The 13,440-nt window shown below is 64.9% G+C and overlaps 1 protein-coding gene across 1 annotated transcript in view; it reads right to left on the bottom strand.

The window, feature by feature from the left end:
• The window catches only part of ARSG (arylsulfatase G), a 44,620-nt gene that overhangs the window by 9,113 nt on the left and 22,067 nt on the right, over positions 1 to 13,440 (bottom strand). The window contains 8 exon segments of the mRNA XM_040530632.1: positions 2,178 to 2,258; positions 2,840 to 2,930; positions 2,932 to 3,013; positions 5,480 to 5,617; positions 5,840 to 5,951; positions 6,021 to 6,068; positions 6,968 to 7,155; positions 7,434 to 8,149. Coding sequence (XP_040386566.1) covers positions 2,178 to 2,258; positions 2,840 to 2,930; positions 2,932 to 3,013; positions 5,480 to 5,617; positions 5,840 to 5,951; positions 6,021 to 6,068; positions 6,968 to 7,155; positions 7,434 to 7,627 — 934 coding nt within the window. The 5' untranslated portion in view covers positions 7,628 to 8,149.

Genomic DNA, 13,440 nt, shown 5'->3' with positions numbered 1-13,440 from the left:
GAGCCATTTCCTCCGGCAGAGCCAAGAGCGAGGGGATCCTCCTGCTCCTCCTGCTCCTGGTCCTGCTCCTCCCGCACCACCAGCCCCAGCCCTGCTGGCTGCTCGGCGGCTGCAGCGGTTTGGGATGCCCCGTGCGCCCCAACCACAGCCGCACCCAGCGCGTGGTGTGTGCAGCTGCGGCACCGCGCTCCCCGCGTCCTCTGATGCCATCGGAAACGATCCCAGTTCTAACAACATCAGCCTGCTCGTACCTCTGCTCGGGTATTTAACAGTCCTTGCAGCACTGCATTGGCTGTTCGAGGGGGTTGCTGCACAGCCCGGCACCCCGAGGGCAGGGGAGTGGGGCTGTCTGTCCGTCTGTCCACCTGTCCATCCGCGGACGGAGCAGCCAGGGAGCCAGAGGGAAGCGTGAGCTCACGGTGACACTCCCGGTTGCAGCCCGGGCTGCAACACCCCAGACCCGGGCAGGGATTTCTCTCAGGAGCCGAGATGATGCAAGCACGGTGAGGGCCCGCAGCTTTCCAGGAAAAAGCGGAGCTTTCCATGCGGGGACCAAGAAGCGCGGCGTCCTGCGCCCCGGCGGGGGCACGACGGGGCCGGAGCCTTCCTGACCCGTCCCAAAGCACCCCCAAACACGTGCGCCCTCCGATTCCCTTTTCGGGGTGTTGGGGCCAGGGGATGGGAGCTGGGCTTTCCAAGCGGGGCCGGGGGCTCCTGGGGAGGGGAGGGAAGCCCCCACCGTGCAGCCCTCGACTCGGAGCGGGGGGCCCAGCACGCGGGGCTGCTGCTCTCCGCGAGCGCGTGCTGACTGCAGTGACCACCGAAATCAGTGGAAAACATTCCTGGAATTTGGGTTGGACCCTAAAAGGAAACGCCAAGCCATGCGAAACCTACATAATCCCGCGCAGCAGCACCTCCCCTTCCTCCCCGTCCCCGGGGACGTGGGGAGGGGGAGATGCCCCCCGGCCGGGACCCCTGAGCCCCCCGCGGGCGCTGCACTGCGGGCACGGTGCCGGGGGGGGCGGCTTCGCAGCTCCCTGATCCCACAACAGCCGTGGGTGGCTCAGAAGCCGCCGGTCCCTGGGGTTTTAGAGGCCAGCTCCCGGAGAGCCAGCAGCCCGGGAGGAGCTTTTCGGGGTTGTTTTCGCAGGGCCGCGTGTGGGCAGCGAGATGCTGGAAAGGGGCCGTGTTGTCGTAGGTTGTTCCCAGACCGCCGGACGGCCAGGGACCATATGCTCGGGGAGCTTGTGACCGTCGGTTGCTCAAGAGCAACCCAGGTCGGCGGCGGGGGTTTGTTTACCAGAAAGCGAAGTTAGGATTCCTGCCCGAGCACCCGACGGCCCTGGGAACCGGAAAGGGGAGCGGGGGGAGCCACGGCGGGCAGCCCCGCGGCCGGGCTCGCGCGGGACCAGCCTCTGCTTCCTCTGCTGGGTAGGGGTCAGGAAGCAGAGGAGGAGGAGAGCGGCGCTGTCCCCGTGCCCCCCGCCGTGTCCCCCCGCCCCCCATTCCTGCGCTGACCCCGAGCGATCGGGGCAACGGAACCCGACCCGCGTTTACGGTGCGTAACACAAGCAGAAGTGGGAAGCGCCTGACTCATGCATGCTTCTGGCCGCTCCGGCCGAAAGAAACCCACCGGCCAGATGGCTTGGCCGGAAAAGGAGGAAAAAAAATATAATAAAAAAAAAAAAAAGGTTAGAGAGAAAGAAAATAAAAAGTCCCGCCGGGCTGGGCTCAAGGGCCCCGGCGGGGGCTGCGGGGAATCGGGACCCGAGCAGATGAAGGGCAGGAGCTCACCTTCCCCGTCGCCCACGGGGCCCCCCGGTGCCCCCCAGTGGTCCCAGCTCTCGCCAGGAGCGTGGAGCCCCAGGAGCTGCTGCACCAAGGGGCTGGAAGCAGCATCTGCTCCCCCTGGGCTTGCAAAGGGTCTGGGGTAACAGGGACCTGGGGGGCTCCGGTCCCACCCGGAGGTAATTCTGGGGGAGAACAGACATCGCTGTGTCTATTTTAAATATAAGGAATGGCCGGAGGTGCCTTCGAGGCAACCCAACCCACGGCTGCCCCAAAGGCTGGGGGAGAGCAGCGCTCCCCGCTGGGTGCCGGGGGGCAGAGGAGGGCTCCTGGCAGCAGCCCCCGCACACCCCCCGGGGTTCTGGGGGTCCCCCCCACTATAAGGTCACCTCGTGTCCTCTGCCAGGCCCCCACCAACGGCCCCAGCCGTCCCGCCAGCTCGCACTTCTGCGCCCAAGGGCCGTTGTCACCTGCAAGAGAAAGCAACGTCCCCGTGAGCGGCGCTGGGAGCGGGGGCACCTCTGTTCTGGGGGACGAGTGGGGTCCCTGCGGCCCCTTCCCGTCCCCTCAGTGCTGCCCTACACCACCAAGGGCAGCACGGGGCCTGGCGGGCAGGGTTGGGTTCCCAAAGTTTATTTAGGGGCAGGGCTCGTTTCTGGGGGGGCTGCCCACTGCTGGAGTGGGGCCGGGCACAAGGCGGCTGCCGCCGGCTCCAGGCGTTAATGAGCGGCCGGGCAGTTCCTGTGCCAGGAGCAGGGCGTCCTCATTAGGAGGCTGCCCAGCCTGAGCGGATTTGGGCTTCTTAACGAGCGAGGATTTGAGCTTTAATTAGGCAGGGCCGTGGCCGAGGCGGTGGCGGGGTGAGCAGCAGCTGAGCTGGGCTGGGAGCCGCATCCCCAGCGGTGGCAGCTCCGGTTCCTCAATGCCCCGGCCACGGAGCACCGAGGGCTGGGGAACACCACCGGGCTCGTCCCCCTGTTGCCACCCCTGCACGGCCAGGGCTGGCACGGAGCTGTCCACCCCGCCACTGCAGGAGGTCCCGCTGCGTTACCTGTGAACCACAGCAGCGTGTCGGGGCCGGCGAGGCGCCGCAGCCGCCCCACCAAGGCGTCCATCTCGCGCAGGGCGGCTCCGTAGACCGTCCCTGCCCGGCGGCGCGGTCACCTCCAGCGGCACGTGCATGTGGGCCAGCGCCGCGTAGAGGAAGAAGGGGCGCCCGCTGTCACTGCAGGGACAGGGGGAGCAAATTCAGCTGGGTTAGGGAGAGGGGAAGGGGAGGATGGCTGCAGGAGGTCACCGCGGTGGTGGCACTGCTGAGCCGGGCACAGGGAGCCGTGACCCTTCCGAAACCAGACGGCTGCAAACCCGCCCGCCCCGCGGGATGCTTGGTCCCGAAACCTCAAAGAACCTCTGGAAGGAAATGGGAAGGAAAGGAGGATCGCTCCTGATTTTGGACAGCAAATCAGGCAGGTGGGGTGGCTGCGGTTTGTCCCCCACCGGGTCGGGCACGTTCCCGGGGGGCACCTTCATGTGCCCGCACCTGCCCCGTCACCGCCCGCCGGGAGGAAGCGCCAGGACGAGCGCGCAGCTTCCCCCCGTGAGTCACTTCTTCCTGCTCCTGTTGAAACCTCCCCGGTGCTGCTTCCTTCCCTTCCTGCTCCCGCGGGTGCCAGGGCTGTCCTTCCCCGAGGCGCTCGCGTTCGGGACGGGCTCGCCCCTTCCTCCGGCCCCCTGCACCCCACGGCAGCCAGCCAGGAGCAGAACGCCCCGCGTCGACGCGCCCCTCGCATCCTTCTTCCTCCCCTCTCTCCCGGGGGCCCGTTTCGGCATTTTGGCCCCCCCCCTCCCCGGCATGCTGCGCTCATCCCCTGCTGCTCCGGGAAGTTATTTCAGAGGAGGATGAGCAGCACAAGGACGACCCCGACGCCGCAGCCCGGCCCTGGACAGGGAGCGAGGCACGTTCGCTGCAGCGTCCCGCTCGCCGCGCGCTGCCCCCGCTGCCTGTTTGCTTTAAAATCATCAGAGGACACGTCCTGTTTTCTTGTTTACGGCTATATTTATCTCCTCCGACGAGGCCGCTCTTCCTCAGGGACCTCGGAGGGGAAGGGTGGGATGGCGGGCGGCGGGGAGGGGCCGGATCCCGGGGACGTGTGTAGGTGCGCGCCCCAGCCCGTGCCCGTGCCCGGCCCCATCGTGGCTGGGGGGAGCCAGGGGCTTTTGGGGTCCCCCCCCGCCCTGTGTTTCCTTCCTTTGCCCCACGCACGTCACCTATGTTGGGGCCCACAGGTTCCCAAATCTCACCCCTCCCGCACAGCTGCTTTATTGCCCAGCAAAAACCGGAGCCCCTCAAATTTTTGTGCCCTCTGAGCGCTGCAAAACTCCTGCAAAACGCTGGGATGGAGGAAATGGGGTGGGGGCTGCAAATCCCTGCGCGGGCACGGCCACGCGCTGCCTCCTTCTAGCACAGAACCTTTGCCCCTGGGACTTCAGGGTGCCCGGAGCAGGGTGGGCACTGCTCAACACGCCGGGGAGGATTTTGGCACCCGGGGATCGCTCGCTGCCTTCGCAAGCTCGCGGAGAGCGCAGGAAACCTGCCCGAACCCTGCAAGAGCCGCCGGGCGCAGGAACATCCCCGGCGTCCCCGTGACTTCTTATCGGCAGAAATGCCTGAGCAAGGCCCGTGATTAGCGCTGTGCTGGGGCAGGGCCACTTGGCTGTCCTGCCACCACCTGGGGCACGGCACCGCCCGGCTCGCGCCTGGAGCCCCGAAGGGCCGCGCCAACACGGGGAGCTTGTCCCGGCCCCTTCGAGGGGCTGCCGTGAGCAGGCCGGCACGCAGACCCGTGGGAAACAGCCTGCGGGGCCCAGGGGAGCACTGCCATTACCCTGGCACTCAGCTGGGAGCCCCGTTTGCCTTTTGCATTCCTAATTCAGCCCCCCTCTCTCCTGAAAACTGAGCAAACGTTTAATCGATAACTTAAGACCAACGTCCTTGGCTTTTGCTCCCGTGCTCGCTGTGCTCTAAGTGTCCCGGGCAGAGCCAAATCTCACTGAATTGCTCAACCTTCACACGGCTGGTTAAAAAAACACCGAGATGACAAATCCTGTGTTCTTTTCATTGCCCCATAACAAGTGAGTCAGGCAGAGGAAAACCGAAATAAGCCATCAAAGAGAGGGAGAGGAAGGGCAGGCACCTGTTTAATCCTGTTCTCCATAAACTCAGACAACCCCAAAACAGCACCCAGATTTATCCAGAGCGCTGACGCAGCCCTTTCCTTGCAGTCCCCTCCTCATTTCTCCCATCCCTTTGCCCCCGTTGCAGCCCACAGCCTTTTTTTAGCACCCCTGCGCACGCAGCCCCCAGGTCGGTGCTGAGCAGCGGGCACCATCCCCGAGACGGCCTCGTACCGCGCTGCAGGAAGGCGTTTTGCAAAGTCACAGCTCCTAATCCTTGAATAACAGGGATCAGCATTACGAAACCCGTCAGCAGGGCTCGGGGGCTGTCGTCTCCCAGGAGCTGCTCTGCACCTTGGGGAACGGCAAGCCTGGACCCCGCACGGCCCGGCACCACTGGGGAAGGTCGCCCACGAAGCCCGGTGATCCCCAGGTGCCCCAGAAGGAGCACAAAGTGCTTGCAGAGACCCAGGGGCTGGCACGGGGACGGGGACAGGGACAGCATGTGGCACCTCACCTTGCCCGCCGGACGAAGCGCGCCGCCGCCTCCGCGTAGCGCTCCGTCAGGCTGCTGAGGTTGACGGGCTGCTGGACGATGGTGAGGTTCTCCAAGAGAGGAAGGGCCACGTCCGTGTAGCACTCCTTGTCGGCGGGGCTGCGGGAAGAAGGCACCCCGTGCCGCTCACTCCGCAGAGGGGACCAGCAGCACGCTGACGTCCCCGCGGCGCGGGGTGCTCGCCGCCCCAGCACCCCCCAATTCACCTCCCCGGGGCATTTCCAGGGAGCACACGGGAGGAGACGGCAGCAAGGAGCAGACTGAGGGGCTGGGGCCGCAAATCCCAAATCCCACCTCGCGGTGCCGTGCCCGGAGCCGTACCTGGTGGCGGCGCCGTGCCGCGGGCAGGGCGGGCATGGCGGCACGTTGTAGCCGGGGGTGTCCGTGCAGCCCATGTCGTGGCTGTAGGGGATCCCGAAGTAATAGTCGAAGCCTGCGGGGCAAGGAGGGGGTCAGCAGGAGCCGGGTGAATGCGGGGCGCTCGGCTCCGCTGCATCCTTACCGCGGGAAGTGGGGTGGTGGCGGCCGTGGTGCCCCAGGTGCCATTTGCCTGCAAAAAACAAAATCATTTCAGAGGTTAACTCGGCTCCGGGCGCTGCCGTCACAAGCGACTACCCGCAAGGCGCAGCGCAGGAGGTTTTAATCTAGCAGCGAGAAAGGCCACTTGTTTGTGCTGGCCTCATTTCCAGAATGCCTTTTTTTTGCAGAAAGCCAGAAAAAATGCCGAAGGTATCTCGTGTCCGTGCAAATCGACCGTCTCCAGCCTTAAAAGGCTCTTTGAGGCCTCCGCGTTCGGAGGAGACAACTTTCTAACCTAGCACAAAGAACCAGCCTCATCCTCGGGCCCTCCGCGTCCCGAGGCTTGCTCACACCGAGCACGCTGATAGGAGTGGGGGAACGGCAAAAATGGAGCAGGAGAAGGGAAAGGGAGGGCTTTTGTGCCAGTGCAGCCCCAACACGCGCGATCAGGGGGAGCAAAGGACTTGGTGCTGGTGGTGCACTTGCACGTGGGGCGGATCGTGCTGTAGGGGCAGGAGGGTGCCCAACGTCACGGACCAGCAGCACCAAAAGTCCCTGCCAGCACCTGCCGTGTCACGCCCAGCATCACACCCCCGCGGGGCGTGCGCGGGGCAGAGCCGCTCGGCACCCTCACATTTCCTAAGGAAAATTCAGCATTTCCAGCGTAGGGTTAAGCAACCACGGCTTCGACTGGAAACTGGGGCAGGCCCAAATTTCAGGCTGCGTCTTACGCTCGAATACGAAATCTGGGGATTGCGGGAAGAGGGGGGGAAGTGCAGAATCCCTCCCGCTCATCCTTTGGGCTTTCCTTTAGCTGCCAGCTACCCGCTGTGCCTCCTCCGTGGGGGAAGGCACGGACACCTTCATCATGGGCACCTTCATCCCGGACACGGGCACCTTCATCCGGGCCAGCGCCACCCCCAGCCTTACCTATCGCCCCCGTGCTGTACCCCGCCGCCCGCAGCACCTCCGCCAGCGTGGTCTCGTTGAGGGGCAGGCCGCCCGCCGAGGTGACGGCGAAGTTGTGGGTCACCCCGTTGCGCGCCCCGAGGCGCCCCGTGAGCAGCGAGGCGCGGGACGGGGAGCAGGTGGAGGCGGCCGAGTGGAAATCCACGAACCTGGAAAAGGAACAGAGCCTGGGCTGGCGAGACCTGCACGGGGTGGTGCTGCCCTGTCCCTCCCAGCTTGCCCGCACACAACCCTCTGTGCCCCGGGGATGAGGGGCTGGAGCTTGCACGCCCCAGCTGTGCAGGGACCTGCACCCCAGGGTGCCAGGCTCTACCCATGAACCCAAAACTACGTCGCTGAACCCCTACTGGGAGGGAAACCCCCTTCGCTGCAGGGCAGAGCACCCAAGGATGCTCATTTTGGGCCAGGGAAGGGGCACAGCCATTACCTCGTCCCTTCGGCAGCCAGCTCATCCAAATTCGGCGTCTCCTTCGTCTCGGCCCAGTTGGCCCCGAGGTCCCCCCAGCCCAGATCGTCCGCCAGGATGACAAGGAAGTTCGGCCGCCCCTGCGCCGCGGGGGGAGCGCGGAGCGCCGCCAGCACGGCGAGCAGCAGCACGGCCCGCGGGGACGGGGTCCCCATGGTGCCACCCCGGCGCGGCACGGCCCCGCTCGCCGCTGTCCCTCGCCGCGATGCCGATGTCCCCTCTCCAGACACTCCTCCTCTGCCGGGCCGCCTGCCAGGCCGGCGCTTCGCTGCCTCGCCTACGGGGCCGGCCAAAACGCCTGCTCCAGCTCTGGCGTGCAGGCACAGCTGATATTCCCAAACCCAGTGCTGGCAGAGGTGTCGTTCTTAGACGTCAGGCGCTCTCTTTGAAGTCACTGTCACCCTATTTTTAACTTGCTTTGCTTCCCGGTAAATACCTCATTAAGCACAAAACAAACTGTGATTTTTCCCTCCAGAAGCGCGCTCGATTTGTGCAGCAGCTCCTGTCAGGGCGACGTTCACGTCTGGCGGGCGGCTCTTCCCCTGCGGAGCTAACGCACGGAGCTGGCAGCAGACCGCGGCCTCGGCTCTCCGAAGTGGACAAAGAACCGCCGTGGCTGTCCCGACGACCGTCACACTGTCCCTGGCCTCATCCGGGAGCCACCACCACCAGATCGCCTGTGCCAGAGACACGCGGAGCCATCAGGACCTGCAGGAGCCCCCCGGACCCCAGCCGCAGGAGCGGCTTTGCCCTGACGTTGTGCCCCTCGCTGCCCGAGTGCCTGCCCGCTGCACAGGAACGGTGCCCGTGTGCTGCAACCAGCCAGGGCAAAATGACAGAAATCAGGGAAACTGGCAATGCAAAAAAGCCCAGGAACTTCTAGGATTACAGGATTAAGCATAGCGCTTCGAACTGGTGTGCTGGCTTAGGGCAGGATTTGGCCACAGGTGGCAAAGAGGCACCAAGAGCGAACACCCCAAAAACCGACAGCGGAGACACGGCTGCGAAAGCCAACCCACGGCCAAAGCGAGGTGAAGCTGCTGAGGTTTGCCAAAACCACGCCGAGCCCTGCACAGGAGCGTGGCAGCAGCAGGAACACATCCCAGGGACGCGCGGCCAAGCAGGACAGGAGCCACGGAGATAACCCGGGAGGGCGAGGAGGGAAGGGAATGGCCACAAACCAAGGGACGACGCGATAGGAGGCAGGAGAGGGGATCGGATGAGCCCCATCTGTAGGCCAGGAGCTTTGTAGCCGGCAAAACAATTTATTCACGGGTTCGCCATGCGCATCGTAAAAGCTCGGCGCCGTCAGCTCCGCAGCACAGCGGGGCAGTGATCAGGGATGTAACCCAATTCGTAACCCGTTGCCCAGAGCTTTCCTTTGCAAAACTTCCACGAGGGCCTCGCGGCTCCGCACGGCGACCCCCGCACACAGCCCTGTGCCCATCGGCACCGTTGCTGACCGAGGTGAATGCTCTTGTCTAGAAACTGATGCAGGATTTTATAACCCCTGCCTAAACAGGAGAGGAACGGGGTCACGACTGCGATTCCTCCCCGCCAGCACCGGGCGGTTTCAGAGAGGTGTTCCCTGCGGGGACCCCGAGCCCCTCGTGGGGACCACCACCCGTCAGAGGGGACGTGGCAGGCACGTCGCTCGCAGGGAGCTGAGAAAGGGGCTCCCGCACAGGGATGGCACGGGAAACCCACACTGGAGTTCTGCTTTAGCACACAAAGGGCCGGGGCACGCGAGCAACACGCCGGGGCTCTCCGCACGGCGACGGGGCGGGAGGACCGGGGGGGCCTCCAAGCGGTTCAGGGGGGGCGAGGAAAAGGACGAAGTTCAGCTGAGCTCCACGTAAGCATCCCGGCTGAGCCGTGCTGAACCCGGGCGGCCGCAGCCTTGCCAGGAAGCCACGCCGTGTAATTCAACCCTCCGGCACCTCCACCGGCGTCCGGCAGCTCCCGGCTCCCCAAGCCGAGCCCCAGCAGCCCCGAGCATCCCGCAGCCGACCCCTTCCCGCGCCGGGGCTGGCCCCGCGCCGTTCCCCTCCCTGCGACCCCGCAAAACCCCGTCCTCGTGAGGGCCCCGAGGACGGAAATCAAGCCCGTGCGCTCCCTGTGGAAAAGGCACGGGCAAGGTTACATTTTTTTAACGCAAATGCGAAAAACGAACCCAGCTGCTCGGAGGCCGCCTGCTAATACGAGGGCTTCTGGGTTGGCCTGGCAGGGCCGCTTCTGGCAGGAGCGATAGACCACAATAACAGCCGCCGCACCTCCGCCTCCCCACGCCCGCCGAGCATCCAGATAGCGAGAGGCAGCCTGAGCCTTGGCAGGGCTGGCTGTTTGCTTTGGGGAGGTACGCCGGCGTGACACGGCTAAGGAAAACAACGGGGCCGTTTTCAAAGGACGCTCTCTTCTCTCTAATTTACACGGGAAGTCAGCCGGGGCCTCGATTTCTGCAGGAGCGTCAGACGGAACTTCTTCATCTCCGATCCTCGGGAGCCATTTGGAAGGGATGCGGGGTCAGGTGGTGGAAGCAGGACGCGCCCGCGCGGCACGTGCCTCTCGCCCTGCTCTCCCTGCCCACGCCGGGACTATCGGCAGCGGGTCCAAACTCCAGCAAGGCGCGATCCGCATCGTCCTCCGTGTGCAGGACCGGGACGTGCCCACGGCTGTGGGCACCCGCGCCCGCACCACCTGCGGGTGGGCAGCAGGGAACGGGGCCACTGGGTCCCCGTCCCCACCTCGTTACGGGGCCACCCATCCCCACCGCAGCTCGCCCCACAGCACCACGTCACCCGATCACCAGAGCTTGCCAAAGGCAGGATTGTGCCCAAGCAAGGCAGCGTGCCCCGAGGGGCGCTCCCACCGAAGCCCTGAGAGCCGGGGGCTGCCCGGCGCCCCCTGCCCAGCCCTGCCTTCACCCCCAGCCTCTCCCCGTGCTCTCCCCCGACCCCCTTGGCCCAGGTGCCTCCCCGGCCCTTTTGATCTCCAGTTCCTGGGAAAGCCTGGGCTCCGCTGGCGTTCTGCCCCCGCCGCACGCCGCGCGTATCCTCGTATCCTCCGCATCATCCGCTCGAGCCAAGGCGCCCGCACGGCACGGAAGGCAGCGCGGCGCTGCCTGCGCGGGCAGCTCTGGCTGCTCTCCGGGGTTTTCTCCTTCAAACCCCCTTGCGAGGAGGAACCGGCCCTAAAACGAGCCCCGGTACCTGCCGGGAGCTGCGCCTCGGCAGCATCCCTGCTCCCAGGGGACACCGCTGCAGCGGAGCCGGACGGCACCCAGGGGACGGAGCTGTGCGGCCGTCTGCGCCTCTTTTAGCTGTTTCTGCAACAAATAAAAAACATGACTCTGAAAAGATTCTCCCTGGCTGCCTACGGTGGGAACATGGCGCCTCGCTTCACACTGAGCAGTTGTCAGCAGGAAATGCTGCACCGGCGGCCGCAGCCCGATTAGCTCCTCGTGCATAATTACCCCCAGGAATCGAGGCCTCTTCCCCCTCCGGATAACCCGCTCGGAGCTCCCCCAGCATCGCGTGGGCTTCGCCGTCACACCGGGGACCGCTCGCCCGGGCATCACAACAGGCACTTTGTAGCTGGGAATAATTACCAAAAAAATAGTGAAAGCGTGGTTTTGTAAGGCCGATAATGCAGCTCGCAGAGAGAAGGGGGGGATAAGGCAGAACCAGATGAACCAGTTGAGAAAAACCCCAAAGCGTCGGCAGCCTGCGCTGAGCAGAGAAGGAGGAATAGGAGAAGGCACCTCCGGGGCTGACCTGCCCGGGCAGGCGAGGGCAGCTGCCTGCTCTGCCCAGGGATGCCACCGGCACCTCCTAACCCCGAGCGGCCGAGCTCCCTGCCCGGCGCTGCGCAGATCCGTCACCTATTTATTACACATTAACCCGAAGTTTACAAATCTCGGGGCCAGCGCCATCGTTTTCGCATTTTTCGCATTCTTTCACATTTTCGCGCCTGCCTGGCGAGCGGAACGGCAGGGACCAGAAACCCAAAGCCCAGCCCCATCACTACACGAGGACGGACGCCCGGCCACATCCCGGCTGGGATGGATGGCGGCACATCCCGGCGGGGGGAAGAATCCTCATTTTGTTCCCAAAGTAATCACGCACGGGGTTTATTTCTGGTTTGAGCGCAGCAAAGGGCAGCAGGTGCTTTGTGAGTTTTCTATGTAGGGCAGAGGGTGCACGAATCCTGCCTCCTCGTTACCAGCACGTTTGGCAGCGAAGCCCCATTCCCAGTAACGCCGTCCCGACGGCGCTCCGAACACGGGACTTTATTCCAGGAAAAGGTTTTCGGCTGGAATAGTTTATACCAGTTCCCCTAACAGAACAAGCAGCGCTGACAAAAACATACTTCTGCAGATTTACTAGGATTTCTGCCAGGTCCCGAGACGGGGGGAATGTTTTTCACCCATCTCGCTGCTGGGTCTTTCAGAGCAAACATTACACATGCGGAGCAGGGCCCGGCGAACCCGAGCAGAATAAACGAACTGCGAGTCCCCGAGCCGTGCGGTGGCCGGGCGCGGGGCCCTGCGCTCCCTTCCCCACGCGGCTCCGCTCCTGCCTGATTTATGCCCGCGGACGGGGCGCTCGCTCTGTGCTGCTGCGTTTTGCAGAGCCGCGCACGCTGCTCCCCGCGGAGCTCAGCGCCCGCCGAAGGCAGAGCCGAGCCTGGGAACGGAGGGCGAGCGATGGGGGAAAGCAGCCGGGCTGGGGACGCTCCGGGAGCGGCCACGTGCCGGGCTCCGTCAGCCCCCGTCGCTCCCCGAAGCCTCGCCGCGCTCGGAAAGCGCCGGGGAGAGGAATGGGAAGGTGAAGCAGAGAGGCAGATGAAAAGGACTGACAAGAAATACCAAGCAGTAAATCGCCCTCGTGCCGGGGTTCTTTTCGTGCCAAAGATATTTGCATTCTGATTTCTCCCCTGGAGGCACAAACCCCTCCTGTTGTCCCAGAACCACTCGCACCCGTCGCTGCCAGGAAGAATTACGAGGCGGGGAGGGCGACGGAGGCTCGCCGGGGTCAGCGGCCGATGGACCGGCATTGCCGGGAGGAATTAGTCAAGTTAATTGCTTTGTCTAAGTTATCGAGTGGGATCGAGAGCTTATTCGCCCGATTTCTTAGAAGTTTGCAGAATTTTGCCCCCGCTGCCCACTAAATGTACCTGTGCGGCCGCACCGGCAATTCCCATTGTGAAAGAACCGAAGGGACTGCAGCCGAACCGAAAGCAGCAGCCCTCGCGGACGGGTTAGGGACTGAAGGAACGTTTCACCTCGGGTAATTTCCCCAGGGCTAGGAGCCGGCACCGCCAGGCTCCCCGTTACCCCAGCACGCTGCACCCGGCTCCCCGGGCAGCGCAGTGCGAGAGGGCAGCGTCCGTCCGTGCCTGGTGCAAGGCGACACCGTCGGTGCCAGCGTGGCACCGCGAGCCGGGCACCGCAGCGCTCCTCCCCTGCTCAAGGACACCGGCAGCTGCAGGTTTTTCCTATTTTATTTATTTATTTGTTTTTTGTTACTGATCTCAAGGAAAATTAGGGGAAACCCTGCAGCGCCATGGCTGCAGCTCCGGCCCTGCGGCCGGGCGCAGGAAGCCGCCGCCGCCGCGCCGTGTTTCCAGTGCCCCGCTCCCTTCCTCCCCCAGGCACGTAGGTGCCGAGTCGGTGCCGCCCGCTTCCAGTTGGACTCACGCCGCCGCTTCAGCTCCCCGCACAGCGAGCTGTTCTCCTCCAGGAGCTGCCTGCGTCGCGTGGAGGGGACGGGCGCGCGCCCGAGCCTCCGCGAACCCCGTGCGGGGCTTCAGCGTGCAAACGCTGCTCCCGTCCCGTCCCGCTCCTGCCTCCCGCTCCCCGGTGAGCCTGAGCCGGGGACGCTCCCGGCCCCGCACCCAGCTGCGGGGTGAGGAGGGAGCAGGGGGTGCCGAGAGGTGGCCGGACGGCGGCCACGCTCCCCACGGGCCT

This window comes from Cygnus olor, chromosome 18, assembly GCF_009769625.2.
Source record: "Cygnus olor isolate bCygOlo1 chromosome 18, bCygOlo1.pri.v2, whole genome shotgun sequence".
In the NCBI taxonomy this organism is placed as follows: Eukaryota; Metazoa; Chordata; class Aves; order Anseriformes; family Anatidae; genus Cygnus; species Cygnus olor.
This window is presented reverse-complemented; position numbering and strand designations above follow the sequence as displayed.